Source organism: Cervus canadensis, chromosome 2, assembly GCF_019320065.1.
Source record: "Cervus canadensis isolate Bull #8, Minnesota chromosome 2, ASM1932006v1, whole genome shotgun sequence".
Classification (NCBI taxonomy): Eukaryota; Metazoa; Chordata; class Mammalia; order Artiodactyla; family Cervidae; genus Cervus; species Cervus canadensis.
The window spans coordinates 84,506,625-84,526,298 of NC_057387.1; the positions used below are offsets into that span (position 1 = coordinate 84,506,625).

Consider the following 19,674-nt stretch of genomic DNA (forward strand, 5'->3'; position numbering starts at 1 on the left):
CTCAGTTGGTAAAGAATCTCCCTGCAATGTGGAAGACCCCGGTTTGATTCCTGGGTCGGGAAGATTCCCTGGAAGAGGGTATGGAAACCCACACCAGTGTTCTTGCCTGGAGAATCCCCATGGACAGAGGTGCCTGGCGGGCTACAGTCTATGGGTCTCAAAGAGTCAGACATGACTGAGCAACTAAACACAGTGGAGCTGCACAGGAGGGGAGAGAAAGGGGAGGAAAGTTTATTCAAAGAAAGAATAGCTGAAAACTTCACACACCTGGGAGAAGAAACCGCTATTCAGGTCCATGAATCCTAAAGGATACCAAATAAAATAAGCCCCACACCAAGACACATTATAATCAAATTATTAAAAGGTTAAGCACAGAATTATGAAACAAAAGAGAAAGTGACTTGTTACGTACAAGGGAAGCCCCATGAAACTAGAAGCAGATTTTTCATCAGAAATCTTGTCCTCTAGAATGGAGTGTGATGATATATTTAAAATGCTGTGGGGGGGTGGGGGGGGGCGGGAACCTGCTAGCCAAGAATACTATATCTGACAAAGCTGTCCTTCAAAAGTAAAGAGGAAACAAAAGACTTTCTCAGATAAAAGCTGAAGGATATTAAACAACATAAGAGCATAAGAAATTATGAAACTCATTGATAAATGTAAATATATAGACAAAAACAGAATTCCATATTACTATTACAGTGGTGGGAAATCATTTTTCATTCCAGTATAAAAGATTAATTAATGGATACACAATATAAACAGATGTAAGTTGCGCCATTACCATATAATGGGGCAGGAGAGAAAAAAGCTTTGTTTGTAAGTGAAGCTGTTATCATCTTAAATAGACTGTTACAACTATATTTTCTATAAGCCCCATGTTAACCACCATGTACACCATACCCTATCCTGGGACCAATTTGTCCCTGACCCTTGGGTGATGAGAGGGGAGGGCTCTGCTCAGATGCATAGGACATCTCTTACAGAGGGTCACATCTCCAAGACTGAAAAGCATAACAAAGCTACCGCATAAAAATAAAAACTAAAGTGGTGGCAGGGGAATACATATGGGACAAAGGAACAAGATAAAATCACAGAAGAACCAAGTGATGTAGAGACAGGCAGCCTACCTGAGAAAAAGTTCAGAGTAACGAGCGTAAAGGTGATCAAAGAACTCAGGAAGAGAATGTATGCACATTCTCACATTCAGAGTGAGAACTTAGAGGTTTAAAAAATACTTAGAAAATATAAAGAACAAAAAAGCAGAGTTGGAGAATATAATAACTGAAGTGAAAAATAACACTACAAGGAATGAATAGTTGGCTAGACGATGGAAAACAATGGATCAGTGAGCTGTAAGACAGAGTAGTGGAAATCACTGCTATGGAACAGAATAAAGAAAAGGAGCACGTTAAGAGACCTCTGGGACAACATCAACTGTAGTAGTCACATTATAGGGGTCCCATAAGGGTAACAGAAGAGAGAGAACCTCAGAAAATATTTGAAAAGATAATAACTGAAAATATTCCCTAGCCTAGGAAAGCAAACAGTCAACAAGTTCAGAAATTCCAGAGAGTCTGATACAGGATTAACTCAAGAAGGAACACACATACACATTGTAATCAAAATTTTAAAAAAATGAAAAGGGAATGTTAAGAGCAACAAGGGGGAAAGCAACAAATAAAATACAAGGAAATTCCCATAAAATCATCAGTTGATTTTTCAGCAGAAACTGCAGGTCAGAAGGGAGTGGCATGTTACATTTAAGGTGATGAGAGGGGAAAACCTGCAACCAAGAATACTCAGAAAGGCTCATGTTCAGATTTAATGGAGAAATCAAAAGCAAAATTTAAAAGAATTCAGCACCAAACTAACTTTACAGCAAATCCTAAAGGAACTTCTGTAGGCAGAATAAAAAGAAAACAAATAGAAACAATAAAGTATGGTAAAGGCAAACAGAGTGAAGGTCGGAAACTATCCAATCTTAAACTGGTGAGTAGGTTAAAAGACTAAGATAGTAAAGAAAAAAGTTCATGATTGGGCTTCCCTGGTACTCAGCTGGTAAAGAATCCGCCTGCAAAGCGGGAGACCTGAGTTCGATCACTGGGTTGGGAAGATGCCCTGGAGAAAGGAAAGGCTACCCACTCCAGTATTCTGGCCTGGAGAATTCCCTGGATTGCACAGTCCATGGGGTTGCAAAGAATCGGACACAACTGAGTGACTTTCACAAGGTAGTAAAATCACTTGCATCCACAAAAAGCAGTGTAGAGATACACAAGCAATTAGATGTAAAATATGATACAAAAACAGTGAGGAGGGGAAGAGAGTAGAAATGCATGGTATTTAAAATGCATTCGGAATTAAGAGATCAGGAAGCAATATATATATGATTGCTCTAAGTTGCTGATCTACAGCTATATCGGCTGCTATACAAAAACTTTATGGTAGTGTGTGTGTGTATTAATCGCTCTTTGTGTCCAGACTCTCTGCGACCCCACAGACTATAGCCTGCCAGGCTCCTCTGTCCATGGATGGTAATGGCAAAGCAAAAATTTATCGTAGATATACACATTTAAAAAAAGGTTCTTCCTATAACACACACTGCAAAATGCTCATCAATTGTGTTAAGGCTGGGACCACTTAATCAAAAGCTGACAATCAGTTTTCAAGAAAAGATCACACCCACCACATCATTAACCCAACATGGGGCTTGGGAATAAATACCCAAGAGGGGATTTAAGGTAAAGAGGCACATAAAAGACAGAAAACATTTCCACATTTGTTCCCCAGATCTGCCTTCCAGGTTTAGTTTATTTTGGTCACATTCCTCTTAGCTCTGGTGTCCAAGGCCAAGGCAGTGTTTCCTTAGGTAAACCAGAGAAATTGCTTCTCCACAGAACCCTGTATGTCAATCAGGAATTTACCTGCCCTGCTGACTTCCCAGGGGCCAGTCTGAGGGAGAAGCAGGATAAGCTTGCTCAGTGCTACCAAGTGTGAGGGCCTTTCTGGCCTAGGTCAGTGGCTGCCCCAGGCCCAACTTCTAACTCTTACCACCATTTGGCACCACTTTGACCCAGGCCATCTCAACAGGCCAGACGCAAGTCCTCGTCTAAGGAAGGACACAGAAGGAGGCAGATCAGAGCTGTGACTTTTATGATGTGCTTTATGATTTCCAAACCACTTAAAATCCATTCTTTCCTCCGATATTTACAGCAATTTTTCCTTTGGAGAAGGAATCATTGTCCACTTTAAATCTTCTGGATGAAAATGGAATCACTCACAATGGAACTTGCTTCTACAAGGTCCCACTGGAGACGGTAAAGCTTGAATGCAGTTTCCTCTGTGTGTGGTTCCTATGATCTGTCCTAGAGGCACTGGATGCTGTTCCCTCACTTCTGAGCAGGCCCCGTGCCTTGAGGGGGAGGCCTATTCTTCCTGCTTTCCTTCACTCTCCCCGCCCCAACACCTTCAGCCTCGAGGAACAGCACAGAGCCTGTGGCTGGCTGGGGCAAGGGTCAAGCTAACCCTGAACTTCAGGCTCAACTTCTCATTCTCTGGTGGCCTAAAGGTAAATTTTTGCAGAAGTGAGGTAAAAAAAATAAACAACTCAGTCCTGGCCAACTGTTCTCCAAGGCACATCCGCTTTCCTGAAAGACAAAAATATGAGTTACCTGCTTAGGTGGTCTGCGCCAGCAAGGACGGAAATCTTCCACCACGTCTTGCAAAACCTGAGCCAAGGGCAGGCCTGCCTGGCCCTGGGCCCCTCTGTACTCAGCTTCGTTGATCACAACCACCTGGGGTAACAGAAGCCCTCCAAGCTCATTCCACAATCACACATTCAGTGCCTTCAGGGGTCAGACAGGTGAGCAAGGGTGAAGGTGCAGGGTACAGATGAAACAAGTGAGGGCCAAGGTTGACCTATAAATGTGGTCGCGCCAGAAGTCTTAGAAAAATCCATTAGCAAAGGGCAAAAGCAGACAAAAGCAAAACTCTGCGTTTACCTCTTTCAATTTTCAAAAAAATTATTGAAAAGAAAAAGAAAGTATGTGTCAAAGCAGGTTTCTCAAGTATGAGGCACCTTTTCCCTGTGTCCTTTCCCTCCTTCATGACTGGCAACCTCCCTGCCAGGGCTCCCCGTGCAGAGCCGACCCCATCTCATCCCAGCCATGCGTCAGCTGCTTCAGGCTTCCCCCAGCCTACCCCCACCCCTTCATGGCACCCTCTGCCCCCACTTGGGCTATAACACCCCACACTGGTCTCTACCATCATCTCTCTTGGGGGTGTTTTAATAACTTACTTTCTCCCTAAGTAGTACATGTTTACTGCAAAAATGAAAAAAAAAATGTGTAAAAAGTATAAAGACATTAAAAGATGTTTGTAATCCCCAAATCCAAAAAGAAACCCTTGTTAACATTTGACACAGATCCTCACTATCTCTGTAAAGATTCTCTGGCACACTGTCACTGAGATTACCCTCTGTAGTTAATTCTGGGTGTAACTTTTGCTACTTTGTATTTCCCAGTGCAATTACAGTTGTGTTTCTTTGGGCTCAGCTGTAAAGAATCAGCCTGCAATGTAGGAGAGACAGGAGACATAAGTGATGCAAATTTGATCTCTGGGTGGGGAAGGTCGCCTGGAGAAGAAAATGGCAACTCACTGGAGTATTCTTGCCTGGGATCTGCCACGGACAGAGGAGCCTGTCATGTTACAGTCCATGGGGTCGCAAGAGTTGGACATGACTTAGTGATTAAATAAGTTGTTGAGGAAATAAGATTAGAGAATATCTGCAAATGTATTTAATAAATCAAAATATGCTTCAGAATTATGTAATTTTTATATAATTGTGCCTGTGTTTCTCACCACTACATGTCGAATAATCTCTGTTCCCCTCATTCTGATCTCTTACCCATCGCTAATAAAAAAATGGGGAAATTGGCTAAAATTGCAGCAAATGAGGAAATTTGTTCAAACAGCACCAAATAAGCTATTTTGGAAATACTCAGGATTCTCCTAGAAAAATCCAGGTATTGGGATCAAGTTGGACCCATAGAGTCAGGATCCAGGGTTACAGTATTTATTACATCAGTAACCAGCTCTGGGCTCTGAGTAAATAGATTATTCTTTCTGATTTAAACAGTTCTTTCTTGCCAAGCTTGTGAAATAATTTCTCTCCTAACTATACTGTATGGCTGGTCAATGATACCATTAAAACAAGAGATATGAATTTGATTTATAAATCATGAAAAGGAGGGCTACCTTATTTCAAGGCTTCATCCTGGAAACGTGGACCTTCTCTTTGGTGCTTGCACTAACTGGAAATCACTAATCAGGTCAGTTACCCCAGTAGAAATGAAAGAATTGACTTAGACTTTTTGAGAAAAGATCTCTCTATCTTATCTCCATGAGATGTTTTTGAAAATTGAAGACTCAGCCTCGTGCCTTTCATGAATATGCCTGCTGCTTTGTTGAATCAAAAGAGAAGAACTTAAATGAAGATACGAAAATAAGTTTGCAATAATACCTTTGTCATCTGCCCTGTTAGTGGCTCAGCTGTGTCCAACTCTTTGTGATCCCATGGACTGTAGCCCACCAGACTCCTCTGTCCAGGGGATTCTCCAGGCAAGAATACTTGTCGCCATGCCCTTCTCCAGGAGATCTTCCCGACCCAGGGATCAAATCCAGGCCTCCCACATTGCAGGTGGATTCTTTTCCATACGAGCCACCTGGGACTGTGCATGTATCCTATTTCACATCTGATCACCTTTCCAAGAGAAGGGAGGGATCTCTCCACACCCCATTCCTTTAAAGAAGCTTTCTTTACAAAGGGCTGGATCAAGAATGAGACAAAGAAATGGTGCCCCAAAGACAGGAGTATGGTGGGAGTAAACTTGACAGCAGTGTTGACATTTTAAGTCAGTGGATTTTTCTAGTTTCTATTTCCTGTTCTGTTTAGCTAGCCTTCATTTAGTCACGGCTGAGGGAATCCCCAAATTGTTTACTTTGTCTGAATCAGTCTTCTCCGGCAGAAAGACAGGTAGATCACTTGATTGCAACACTGGCTCCAATCTCCCCCCTTTCCCTGAACCTGCAACACTGGCAATGTGACTTCATAGCTCTTCCATAAAAACTGTGCTATTTTCCCTTCCCCTGGAACTGGGGCTCACAGTATGACCTGCATGGACACAGGAATGCAATGGGAGCAAGGGTGGCCAGTTCCCAGCCTGGCCCTTGGGAGGCACTGTGTGCTTTTTTCCCTCCTGCGGTCTTATCCTCCACATGTACACCAGCTATACTAGACTGCTGGAGGAGGAAACTTGGGAAAGAGTCCCATTGTCCCAGCTGAGGTCATCCTAGATCAGCCTTCAGCCAACTGACCTCCCAAATGGGCAAGAGAGCCCAGCTAAGAAACATGAAGCCCTCAGCTCAACTGTAGACTTGTGAGCAATAATATACACTTATTTATTTTAAGTCATGGAGTTTTCTATCTTTGTAATGTTGCAATATAGCAATAGATACATATGCTCTAACTTTGGTGAGTCTTTAGATGGAAGGGCCGTTAAGTAGGAAAATGAATAAAGATCTAATTATGTTCGCAAGAGCAATAGATTAGAACTTACTATATAACCAACAAGGACCTACTATAGAGCACAGCGAACTATGCTCAATATTTTGTAATGGTGACTCCATTGGTAAAGCGTCTGCCTGCAATTCGGGAGACCTGGGTTTGATCCCTGTGTCAGGAAGATCCCCTGGAGAAGGAAATGGCAACTCACCCCAGTACTCTTGCCTGGAAAATTCTATGGATGGAAGAGCCTGGTAGGCTACAGTCCATGGGGTCACAAAGAGTCAGATATGACTGAGCGACTTCACTCTCTTTCACTATAAGGGGAAAAAACCTAGAAAGCAAGATATATATATGTATGTATAATTGAATCAGTTTGCAGTACACCTAAAACTAATACAATATTGTAAATCAACTATACTTCAACAAAAATTTAAAAAGAGAAACCAGAAACTTGAGTTTTGGGCCCTTTGAAGCAGATTCCTTGGGCACATGACCTTGGATGAGAAAAAACTTTCTTAATTCTTACTTCCTTTCACTGAGAAAGCAGCTACTAATTGCTTTCCCAACTTAATAGCTGGGTTGCTGTAAGTATAAAATACAATAATTTGCTTGCAAATGAAATATGTAATTAAAAGGACATGTTACAACTCTCAATAACAACAACAACAAAACAGTGAAGCAAGAATAATTATAATAGTTAAAATAAAACAGCTGAAACTTGTACTGTGATAGGAAATATAAAGCTCTTGCACACAGGAAGACTAGAGGTTTTCCTACATCTCACGTCTGCTTTCATATTAGAAAGTTACTTGTCCAGTGTGAGCAAAGGTAGCATAGAACCAGAGGAAGAAAGACACAGAAGATCTAATCAGACTGAGTTCAGATACACCCAGGACGGTGTTCTAAAGCAGGAAAGCCTGGGCTGTGAATCACTCCTACATGGGTTCAAATTCCAGTCCCTCCCTTTCTGTGCCTTTGTGGCAAGATCAGCAAAACTATATTGTCACAGAAAGTAAGTCTATATTTAATTTAACAATGATAAGAAAAGGAGAAGGAAATGGCAACCCACTCCAGTATTCTTGCCTGGAGAATCCCAGGGACAGAGGAGCCTGGTGGGCTGCCGTCTATGGGGACACAGAGAGTTGGACACGACGGAAGTGACTTAGCAGCAGCAGCAGCAATGATAAGAAAACTATTATGAATTTCAAGTGTCAACTTACTGTAGCATTTAGTTACTTTTTTGAGGAGACACTGCTAGGAACAGCACAGGCTTTTGTATTTGATAAACCTGGTCAACCCTGAGTTCTAGTTGTGTCCTGTGAGCTTTAAGACTGTAGATCCCATAGTTGGCCCTGCTAAGCTCCACTTTTGAGCCTTATCCCCAGTGTGGTGATTGGAATTTGAACCTTGTAACGTTAAACTAGAACACATGATCCATGAGAGTTGCACTGGTTTTTTTTCTACCTAATCATTGTCATATTCACAGGGTTGCATAATTGAGACATAACAGGTGCTCAGGAAACATTTATAGATATAAGGACTGAGGAAACAAGAGGAAACAATTTGAAATGATCTCAGCAACATAACTAACTCTTTATCTGGTATACAAAAAGAAGTTTTCTTACTCATTTCACAATATTATGAGTAAAACACCCAACTACACCCAACTGGCTGGCTGAGAAACAAGAAAGAAAGAGTTTTCTCTGCATTCTCATTCATATTTCAAGTTATGCACCACATCAATATATCACTTAGATTTGTAAAGGGTCGTTGTTGTTCAGTCACTAAGTTGTGTCTGACTCTTTGCGACCCCACATACTGCAGTACACCAGGCTTCCCTGTCTTTCACTATCTCTGGGAGTTTGCTCAAACTCACGTCCCTTGAGTTGGTGATGCTTATCTAACCATCTCATTTAAAAAGGCAAAAGGACCTCTTCAGGAAGAACTTAACAGAGTAGAATCTCATCTACTTAAGCCCATGGTACTTAGAATCACTTGTGATGCCCACAGTGCTAAGGAAGCAGCCTCCCCCATCCCTTTCTCAGCGATGAGCTTCACGTTTTTGTGAGTGGGAGGCCCTAAAAAGATCTCAGAACATTTAAAGCCCAATAAAGGTGGTGAGTGTCCAATCTTCTTTGTGGGTAACAGGCAGAGGCTAAACTCCTATCCCCCAAGTTTCTGGGGAGAGAACAATTTGAAGCTGAAATCTCCATCAGAGTCTAGCCAGGGCTTAGGAAGTAAGGGCATGAGTCTTGGTGATGCACAGCCTAGGGAACCTTGGGGTGCAAACAATGCAAGAGTGAGTCATGCTGGGCAGGGCTATCTGGAGACATTCCAACTAAAGCAAAGCATCACAAGCACAAGAATAGGGGAGGGCAGAGAGGAACTCAATCCCCATGCTCCTATTTCTTGTTACTCACCTATTGAAAAAGGCATAAAGGATTCCCTTTTCTTAAACTGTCCATTCTCCAGAAAATGCTCTGGATTAAAGGTGTCAGGGGTGGCCCACTCTGCAGGGTCTTTGTGCAGTGCAGTCAGGTTAGTCATGACCATGGTGCCCTGGAGAAGACAGAAGTGACTCATGCAAGACATCACTGAACACATGTGTGCAGAGGGGCGGCAGTCCCCCAGCTCCCACAGCCTGGGGTCCAGGGCTGACAGCATTCTGAACTCCCTCAGCCTCCTCAGCTCACCACCTTCTGGGGCCAGCCATGCTCTCTGCCACGGGACAGCTTACACTGGTGGACTGAAACTGTCTGCTGGGAACTGTATCACGGAAGTGTGACTACTCGAGTGCAGAATGGGTCTCTTCAGGGACTTGTCAGTGTAGAACATGGGAGGGAAGGTGTATGCATCAGTAAGAGAAGAATGTGACAGTGGGCAGGCAGTTCTGGACCAAAATCAACCCAGTTGCTCAGTGACATGGCAGCTTCTCCAACATGAAACATGTCTCATTCATCTAAGATTCTCCAACTCTCTTCCCTTCATTATTGAAGGGCATTCCACAGAAGATTTAATGACAGAATCAGGTCACCCAGTGGAAGGAACCACTGTCCTTCCCGGTACACAGCAAGAAACCCAGGAGTCCTCCTTAGTGTCTCCCTTTCCCTCATTCTGCTTTCATCCCATCCTTCAACCAGGCTGGCCAATTTTCCTTGAAATTCCTCTTGATTCTATCATCTCCATGTTATGTCCTCCACTTCCTGGTCTAAGGTACTACCTTGGTTGTCCACACTCCAACAGCAGGCCTAGCTACAACTCTATATCCTCTCCCCTCTTCAAAGTGCTTCACACACAGAAAGCAGAGTTAGCTTTGGACATGATTTGGTTATGTCACTGCTATCCACCCATTGCATCTGGCACTTGATGGATACACTCCAATATTTCCCAGCACTCTTATATTAAGGACACATCACCTGCCCTCTATGAGTCATGGTCCTTCTGCCTGCACTCCCATTATATCAAGCCTCTTTCAGTTTCTCGGTCATATCACTTGTTCCCATACCTTTCTGCATGGTGGCCTCTGGAATCCTCATTAGACCTGCTGGTGCCAGGGTCTTTGTCACTATCATGAGCCCCAGTTGCCTCCTACCTCTGCAGGTAGGTCTCTTATGAGGTCACTGCTATTTTTCCCTGGGTGCTAGTGTGCATATGTGGAGTTGATGTTCCTCTAGCTCTGTGGAAATCCTGCAATCAAAAGCTGCTGGCAATCAAAGTCAGATTCCTGGGGGCTCCTCCTCCTGTTGCAGGACTCCCTGGCTGGGAAGACTGCCTTGGGGCTCAGGGCTTTCACTCTTGTGGGCAGAATTTCTGTATTGTAATCATTTTCCAGTTGCAAGTTCCCCACCCAGGGATTTGTTCTAATTCTCACAGAATACTACATCAGGGAAAAAAAAGTCCTGTAGAACCAGTCTGTTGAGCTCGGATGGTTCTCTGGAGTTACCTGAATTGCTATGAATATGTGAACATCACCTGCAATATCATTTAGACCTCAGACTTCACCTATAAAATGGTCAATCAGCAAGAAAATAGTAAATGCAATCGCTGCAGGAATCGCTTTTTCTCCTAGGGCTGCAGGGACCATGACCAATACTACATCAAAGAGAGATTCTTCCAGTTATGCCTTGAGATCAACACCAGGTTCAATACACAGAGGGACTCAGATTGGAATGGATCCACAGAAATAGACCAAGGTGGCGAGAAAGCAAGGTCCTGTATATCTGCAGTGTCAGGTGAGACACTATCCGGCAGAGGACAGCTGTTTGCTGAGATCCTAAGAGTGATGGGCAGAGAGAACAGAACTGCCTTTGTGAGGAGAGGGAATTTAACAGGGCTCTGCTGAGAACAGTTGCAGGAAGACTCTTTGGAAAACAAGTGAAATGAAGCAACTCCTGTGAGAGAACATGGTGTAGTACAAAAAAGATGAACCTGGGCATCAGAACACTTCCATTTCTTTAACCCAACTCTTCTGACTTTGTAGCCAAGGGATCTTTAACAAGACCAAACAGCTCTGAGCCTTGGTATAAATTCATAAAATGAAGATAAGAGAACGATTGAGAATTAAGACATTTTGAAAGAATCTATAGTTCATAGTACATAACTGCTCCTTAAAAAGCATTCATTAGTTCTCTCCTTTTGTGATATTTAATGTGCACAGACTTGGATTCATCCTCTTGTGAGGTAGTCCCATCAAGGGACTGTAAGTCAAGTCAATACCTGTGGGGATATTACGTTAGAAACATCTGTTTAACGTGATGGCCCAGGAGGTCTCAACTCTCCCTCATCTTTTAACATTCTATAGCCCCAGGATTGTGAAGCAGAATTTTCCAAAAATAAATCTGGCAAGTCACTATCCTATCAGAAGCCCTCCCATGACAAAGAAAAGGACTTCATGGCAAAGGCTGATGGAGAAATGCCGCCTGCACATCACGCAGTAAAAAGAATAAGAAATTTCACAGCAGAGAAAATTCAGCCTTTGCCTGAACGTGCTTGACGGAGGAATTTCCGTTCTCCTTCAGAACACCAATTACCATTGATTTGATAATGTTCTGAAGACCCCACATGAAGAAAAATATCCAGTATTAGGTTAGTAATTATCTCTGTCTCTCCCCATTGAAGTGTTTCGCTAAGACAAGAAAACACGTCACTTGTCCAGGTGAGAATCCCACCATTTAAAATATGAGCTTGGGGACCTGAGGCTACGAGTGGGGCCTTATTACCTTGGGCAGGTGGTATCCGGCCAGGGTGGTGTCCACTGCCACCTCCCGGGGCACGTTCAGAGGGATGATGTTCCCCATTCGCAGCACCTCGTGGATGACAGCGTTGGTGTAGGGCATGGACTCTCGCGCGGCTGTGCTTGGCTGTTGTGATTGGCCAAGCACCCTGTCAATCTCAGCTTGGACTTTTTCTGAAAAAAGCAGAGGTGGTTCTATTATTCTGTTTTCCCATAACTCTCCTTGAGTCTGGTTGAGTTAAGGAATGAAATAACCAGCATCAAAATGGCTATCTTAGGCTCTCCAGACTAGCTTCTCAACTGAGGCATGAGAGTGGAAAGTGGGCCCTGGTGTGAGACAAATTAGGTGGAAAACTCTTGCTCAACAACATTCCTGCTGCGAGTTCCTAAAGCTGTGTGAGCCTCAGGTTCCTCTTATTAGTGAAGGTGAATCAACATCCCTTGAGGAATATTGAGACATAGATGAACTAATTTATGGAAGCATACTGACCTGGCCTAGGCCCATCCACTAATGAGCTCACCTTGGATTTCGGGGTTCAGGGCCATGTAGAGCAGCCCCCAGCGCAGGGTGGTTGAAGTTGTCTCTGTTCCAGCAAAGAAGAGGTCCAGGGTGTTGTAGATGAGGTTTTCTTCACGGAAACTTGAAGCAGCATCACCCTTATGCTAGAAAATACAGTGATTATTGGTTTACCCAGATGGTTCTTAGTTGCCACAACATAGGAGGCTTCATCCTAGTGAGAACATGGGAGGAGAGATTCCCCCAAGAGAAATGACTTTTCCTTTGACCATCTCAGCAGGCAGAGGCTTATTATTGCAGTATCATTAGCATACTCCAAGTGTTGGAATCTCTTGTCACCTTAGATGGGTGAAATTTGAGACATCCTCTTTACTTCCACATTTTGGGAGAGTCTATTATTTATTATTATAATAGTATATTATTATATTGGAAATATAATAATATTTGGGTTCCAATATTAGCCACACCATTCACTATGTGTATGACTTGACCAAGTTACTAAACCTTTCAAACTATGTTCAATACTCATCCCTCAATTGGCATGATGAACTATGTGAGATGGAAAGGTCATATAAGAAATCCTCAACAAATGTTTGTACTGTTATCATAAAGAATACAATGAATTTCTCTGAAGTACAACAGTTTTCATAATTTCCCATTAACATCTTTCTTTTTAGGTTAAAATTCCCTGATTCCAACAGACATTCCTCATGGCACTTTAGCATCTTCACCAGCTCCCTACAGAAGTTTGAAAGTGTCCGTGTTCCTCTGTGTGTGGTCGCACACCTGCACACCTTATAACAAGTGAAATCGCTTCCTCTCAGGAGAAATCAATGCCTCTATTAATGGTATAATAATAAAGTGAAATAGGAGGCAGAGAAAAATGCACAGTTATTTCAACTGCAAGAGTTGAAAATGAGTTAAAAATGATGACACTGATGCAGTGATGAGTATTAACCAGAGGGCTTACTATGTTAAAGGACATATAACCTATTTGGCCTTTTCCATGCATCTTACAAATAACATTTGAAAGTGCATGAAATAGGGAGGATGGAGGAAGGCAAAAGTCCTCCACTTGAGGCTAACCTTTGGCATCTGACTCATGTTCGCTTATGCTCTGCACTGGGAACTGGGAAAGGGCTAGTGGATTGGACTTTGGTACAGGTATTAATGAAACAATGCTTCTTTTTCATACTGTGTACAGGTCTTTCAGATATGGGCAGAGCATAGAGACTAGACTGAAAAGGCAGTATTTGGGCTTTCCTAAGAACTCAATTGAAGAAAGTAGGGAAAACCACTGGACCATTCAGGTATGACCCAAATCCTTACGCTTATACTGTGGAAGTGACAGATAGATTCAAGGGATTAGATCTGATAGAGTGCCTGAAGAACTATGGATGAGGTTCATGACATTGTAAAGGAGGAGATGATCAAGAAAAGGAAATGCAAAAAGGCAAAACGATTGTCTGAGGAGGCCTTACAAATAGCTGAGAAAAGAAAAGAGGCTAAAGGCAAAGGAGAAAAGGAAAGATATATCCATCTGAACACAGAGTTCCAAAGAACAGCAAGGAGAGATAAGAAAGCCTTCCTACGTGATCAGTGCAAAGAAATAGAGGAAAACAATAGAATGGGAAAGACTAGAGATCTCTTCAAGAAAATTAAAGATACCATGGGATCATTTCATGCAAAGATGGGCACAATAAAGGACAGAAATGGTATGGACCTAACAGAAGCAGAAGATATTAAGAAGAGGTGGCAAGAATATGCGGAAGAACTATACAAAAAAGATCTTCATGACCCAGATAACCGTGATGGTGTGATCACTCACATAGAGCCAAACATCCTGGAATGTGACGTCAAGTGGGCCTTAGGAAGTATCACTAATAACAAAGCTACCGGAGGTGATGGAATTCCAGTTGAGCCATTTCAAATCCTAAAAAATGATGCTGTTAAAGTGCTGCACTCAGTATGTCAGCAAATTTGGAAAACTCAGCCATGGTCATAGGACTGGAAAAGGTCAGTTCTCATTCCAGTCCCCAAGACAGGCAATGCCAAAGAATGTCAAGCTACTGCACAATTGCACTCATCTCACACACTAGCAAAGTAATGCTAAAAATTCTCCAAGCAAGGCTTCAACAGGATGTGAACCAAGAACTTCCAGATGTTCAAGGTGGATTTAGAAAAGACAGAGGAACCAGAGATCAAATTGCCAACATCTGTTGGATCATCAAAAAGCAAGAGAGACCATTCACATTGACTGCTTCTCCTGAGCACATCAGCAAGACATGGGGTGCTTGCGAGGAACTCGATGCAGCACTGTCCCACCACAAGCTGGGAGCCAGCACAGGACATCTGCGTGCTCCAATCCACAGGCAAAACGCTTTGAAGAGCTCACGACACACACCTTTATGGTTCTCTTTAAAGAAACCTCACGGAAGCTTGAGGAGGAGAATAAGATGGTGGAGGAGTAGGTGGACATGGAGTACATCTTTCTCCACAGATACATCAGGAATACACCTTCAGACACAGATGTGCATGCAGAACACCAGCTGAGAGTGGACAGGAGGACCTGACCAGCAGAAAAGAATATATAGAACCATGCAGAACTCAGTAGGATGAGGGAATGAGGGGGAAAAACAGGAGTGTCAGTAGGAGTGGACCTGCTCTTAACCGGTGGGGGAACTGAAGCAGGGGTCTGATCCCCACATTGGGGCAATTGTCTGAGTCAGAGGAGAAACATTTAAGGCTGAGAGTGAAACAGCTGATCTGTGGCAGCCTAAATGGAATGAGAACCAGACAGTCCTTGCTGTAGCCATACATACCCTGGACAGGGACACAGGTCCCCTGGCAGGTGCAACGGTTGGGAGATGGAGTTTACGGATTGTGGAGCAATCCCAGGGTGAGGGCTGCTGTTGGTTACAGAGAGACAGATCAAGGGGATGTGAACAAGAAGATTATGGTGGGAAATGCCTATGGAAAAAACCCGGGCAGCCATGAAAGCAAAGCCATCACCATAGCCTCTCTCTTTCCTCACATACCAGCATCCCCAGCTGAACAATAGAGAGGCTGGCCCATCAAACGCGTGAGGCACTGAACTACAGAGTAGTTCAGCATCCTCGGTGGGGACCCAGGGTGCCCGTTTAAGTGCCTGATGCGCGGATCTACAGAGTAGGACCCCACCCAGGGTGCCCATTTAAGTGCCTGATGCGTGGATCTACAGAGTAGGACCCCAGCCAGGTGGGCCCCTCTGTGTGCCTGACGTGCCCAACAACAGAAAAGGACCGCAGGCGAGGGGGCCCTCTAAGAGCCTGAATGGACAGAGCTACAGAGCAAGGCTGGCCAAAGAGGCCTTCAGAGCACCAGCTACAAGAGGCTTGAAACAGACTCTGAGAGGGCCATAACTCCTGCGATGGAGGCAGTCCATGTCCCCACACACTTGGTGCTGCCAGGGTCCCCGCAAGCTGCACCACCTTCACGCTCAGCTCTCACTGGGGCAGAGCTGCCACAAGCCAAAAAAAAAAAAAAAAAAAAGTCTTGCCTCTATGCAAACAGGATCACTTCATTCATGTGCAACTCTTTGCGACCCTGTAGACTGTGGCCTGGCAGGCTTCTCTGTAAGGGAGCTTCTCACAGTAAGAATACTGAAGCACATTGGCCATTACTGGTTGTCATACCCTTCTAGAGCACTATATTTCCTGCTGCCCTAGCCGCCAACTCCTCTGAGTACCTGGTGCTGCCAAAACCCCTGCTACCCAAGCAGCTGCACCACCTCTGCACTTGGCCCTCACAAGGGCAAATCCAAGTCCTCCAGGGTAGCCTCAGAAGCAAACCCCAGTGAATGGTGGATGACCTACGTGCAGAGGTGGAAATAAAACCACAATTGAAACCCAGGGGCAGTGTGGCTAAGGAAGAAGACCCAAAATCTTCCCACCAGCTGTACAAGCTGCAGATTAAACCCACAGGATCAACTAGGCAGACTCTGTGTCTATGGAATATATAAAAGGACACTGAGAGCTCACACAGAAGAAAATGCACTAGCTCTGATAGCTGTGGACATTGCAGGCAAGAACACACGGGGGTAGGACCAGATTAGAATCTGAGCTGCCCCCACAGCAGGTTCAGAGATCAGCACAGTGTTGGAGGGCATCCTGTGGAGGTGAGGTGGGCTGTGACTCCCAGCGAGGGAAAGGACTCTTGACAGCAGTAAATCAAGGAAAACATTTATTATTCTTGTGTTTTGTTCTGTATATTCTTTTGGACTTTTTTTCTCCCCTCCCTCCCACATTTCTGTTGTAGTTGTTGATTTTATTGGCACTATGAAATCTAGTTAAGCTTTTGAGCTTTATTTTTTCTCAGTCACACTTTTTATTATTGTTATGAACCTCTGCCTCTATGTTGGGCTTTCACAGTTCTGTGGAGTTTTCCCTTTTTAAAATTTTCTCTTTAATTTTAATTTTTGACTTTTTAAACCTATTATTATTTTTCTACATTTATTCCTTTGTTTTCTTTTCCTACTGTTCTTCTCCCCTTGCAGTTAATCTTTAATGTATATAAATCTTCTTTATCTACCTCTATTTAACTTCACATATCTATTCTTTCTTTCTTTACATCCTTTCCTTTCCTCTCAGTATGTTCGTTAGTTTCATTTTCATTGCTTTATTCCCCAATTGGCACCTTGCTTTTGTTTTCTTTTCCAGTTTGTGCTTTAGTTAGTTTTATTCTTAACTGGTAGATATAATTTTTGGTTTCCTTTGTTCACCAGGTTAATCTATTAATTTTGTACTTTATTTTTGTTGGACTGTTTTGATTTTGCTTATGGGTGTGTGTGTGTGTGTGTGTGTATTCAGTGGCACTTTTTACTGTTGTTATAAACCTCTGCCTCTGTATTGGGCTTTTGCAGTTCTGTGGAGTTTTCCTTTTTCTTTCTTTCTTCTTCCATTTTTTAATCTTGTTTTTTTTTTTCTTTTCTCTTTTTTATAATTTTAATTTTTTAAACCTACTATATATTTTTCTACATTTATTCGTTGGTTTGCCTTTCCTACTCTTCTTTCCTTTTGCAGTTAATCTTTAATGTATATAAATCTTCTGAATCCATGTCTATTTAACTTTGCATATCTATTCTTTCTTTCTTTACTTTTCTCTCAACATATTTGTTAGCTTTGCTTTCATTGCTTTATTTGCACCTTGATTTAGTTTTGTTTTACACTTTGCTTTAGTTAGTTTTGTTCTTAACTGGTAAATATAATTTTTTATTTCCTTTGTTCACCTGGTCAATCTACTCTACTTGATTTTTGTTGGACTGTTTTGACTTTACTTATGGGTATATGTGTATATTCTGTTATTTTAATTATTATTTACCTGATTTTATAACCACCATTTGTCAGGGGTTCATCTTTGGTTTCTTGGTTTGCGGTATTTGTGTTAATCTCACTTAATATTAACCATAGCAAACCACTTGTGGAATTTTTGTTCATGACCAGAGATCAAGCCCTGAGCCTTTGGAGTGAAAGCACTGACTCCAGGACCCTAGACTACCAGAGAACTAACCCCAGGGAATATCAGATAGTGAGAACTCACACAAAGGAAGCCACTTGAATACAAAATATGGCATCACTCAAACACCAGTAGCAACCCTGTGCAGGATGCTTCATCTAAACAACAAACAAAACAATACAAACCCCATCACCAGCAGAAAGGATTACCGCCTCACTCAGCCTTGCCCATCTGAGGAAAAACAAACAAACAAAAAACTCAGCACAAATCCCATCCTACACAAAGCTTACACAAACCACTGGACCAACCTTAGGAGGACAGAAACCAAAAAGAAGAAATAACTCAACCTTGAAGCCTGAGAAAAGTAGACCTCAAACACAATAAGTTAAAAAAAAATAATGAAAGGGCAGAGAAACACTATGCAAATGAAGGAACAGACTAGAAGCACAGAAGTCCAAATAAATGAAGAGGAAATAGGCAAACTACCTGAAAAAGAATTCAGAATAATGATAGTAAGGATGATCAAAAACCTTGAAAACAAAATGGAGAAAATGCAAGAATTAACAAAGACCTAGAAGAATTAAGGAATAAGCAAAGAGAGACAAACAAGACAATTACTGAAATTGAAAATACTCTAGAAGGAATCAATATCAGAATATCTGAGCAGAAGAACGAATCAGTGAGCTGGGAGACAAAATTGTGGAAATAACTTCTGAAGAACAGAATAAAGTAAAAAGAATGAAAAGAACTGACGATAGTCTCTGAGACCTCTGAGACAATATCAAACATCCCAACATTCGAATTATAGGGGTCCCAGAAGAAGAATAGAAAAAGAAAGGGTATGAGAAAATTTTTGAAGAGATTATAGTTGAAAATTTCCCCAACATGGAAGAGGAAATAGTCAATTTCAAGAGGCACAAAGAGTCCCATTTATGATAAACCCAAGGAGAACCACACCAAGACACATACTAATCAAACTAACAAAGACTAAACACAAAGAAAGAATATTAAAAGCAGTAAGGGAAAAGCAACAACTAACATACAAGGGAAACCCCATCTGCTTAGTAGCTGATCTTTCAGCAGAAACTCTGCAGGCCAGAAGGGAACGGCAGGATATATTTAAAGTAATGAAAGGGAAAAATCTACAACCAAGATTACTGAACTCAGCAAGGATCTCATTCAAAATTGATGGAGAGATAAAAAGCTTTTCAGACAAGCAAAAGTTAAGAGAATTCAGTACCACCAAACCAGCTTTACAGCAAATGTTAAAGGGACTTATAGTCAAGAAATACAAGAGAAGAAAAAGACCTACAAAATCAAACCCCAAACAATTAAGAAAATGGCAATAGGAACATGTATATCAATAATTACTTTAAATGTACATGGATTAAATATTCCAACCAAAAGACACAGACTGGCTGAATGGATACAATAACAAGACCCATATATATGCTGTCTACAAGAAAACCACTTTAGATTTAAAGACACATATAGACTGAAAGTGAAAGGATGGAAAAATATATTCCTTGCAAATTGGAAGCAAAAGAAAGCTGGAGCAGCAATCCTCATATCAGACAAACCAGACCTTAAAATGAAGAAGATTACAAGAGATAAGGAAGGACACTACATAATGATCAAGGGAACAATCAAGAGGAAGAGATAACAATTGTAAATATCTATGTACCCAACATAGGAGCACCTCAATACATAAGACAAACACTAACAGACATAAGGAGAAATTGACAGTAGCACAATAATAGTAGGAGACTTTAACACCCACTGACACCAATGGACAGGTCATCAAAACAGAAAATTAATAAGGAAACACAAGTCTTAAATGATACATTAGATGATATGGATGTCATT

The 19,674-nt window shown here is 42.2% G+C and overlaps 1 protein-coding gene across 3 annotated transcripts in view; it reads right to left on the reverse strand.

Moving 5' to 3' along the window:
• Positions 1-19,674, reverse strand: part of LOC122436913 (cytochrome P450 2J2-like) — a 74,376-nt gene that overhangs the window by 34,135 nt on the left and 20,567 nt on the right. Inside the window, exons 6-9 of one of the 3 annotated variants that reach the window (XM_043461172.1) lie at positions 12,320-12,461; positions 11,785-11,972; positions 8,986-9,124; positions 3,146-3,647 (exon numbers count right to left, since the gene is read on the reverse strand). The exons of 1 other annotated variant lie outside the window; for it this stretch is intronic. In XM_043461172.1, the coding sequence (XP_043317107.1) occupies positions 3,469-3,647; positions 8,986-9,124; positions 11,785-11,972; positions 12,320-12,461 (648 nt within the window). In that variant the 3' untranslated portion in view covers positions 3,146-3,468. Of the gene's footprint in view, positions 1-3,145; positions 3,648-8,985; positions 9,125-11,784; positions 11,973-12,319; positions 12,462-19,674 lie in introns of those variants that run through there. One more of the 3 variants, XM_043461174.1, reaches the window with a different exon arrangement.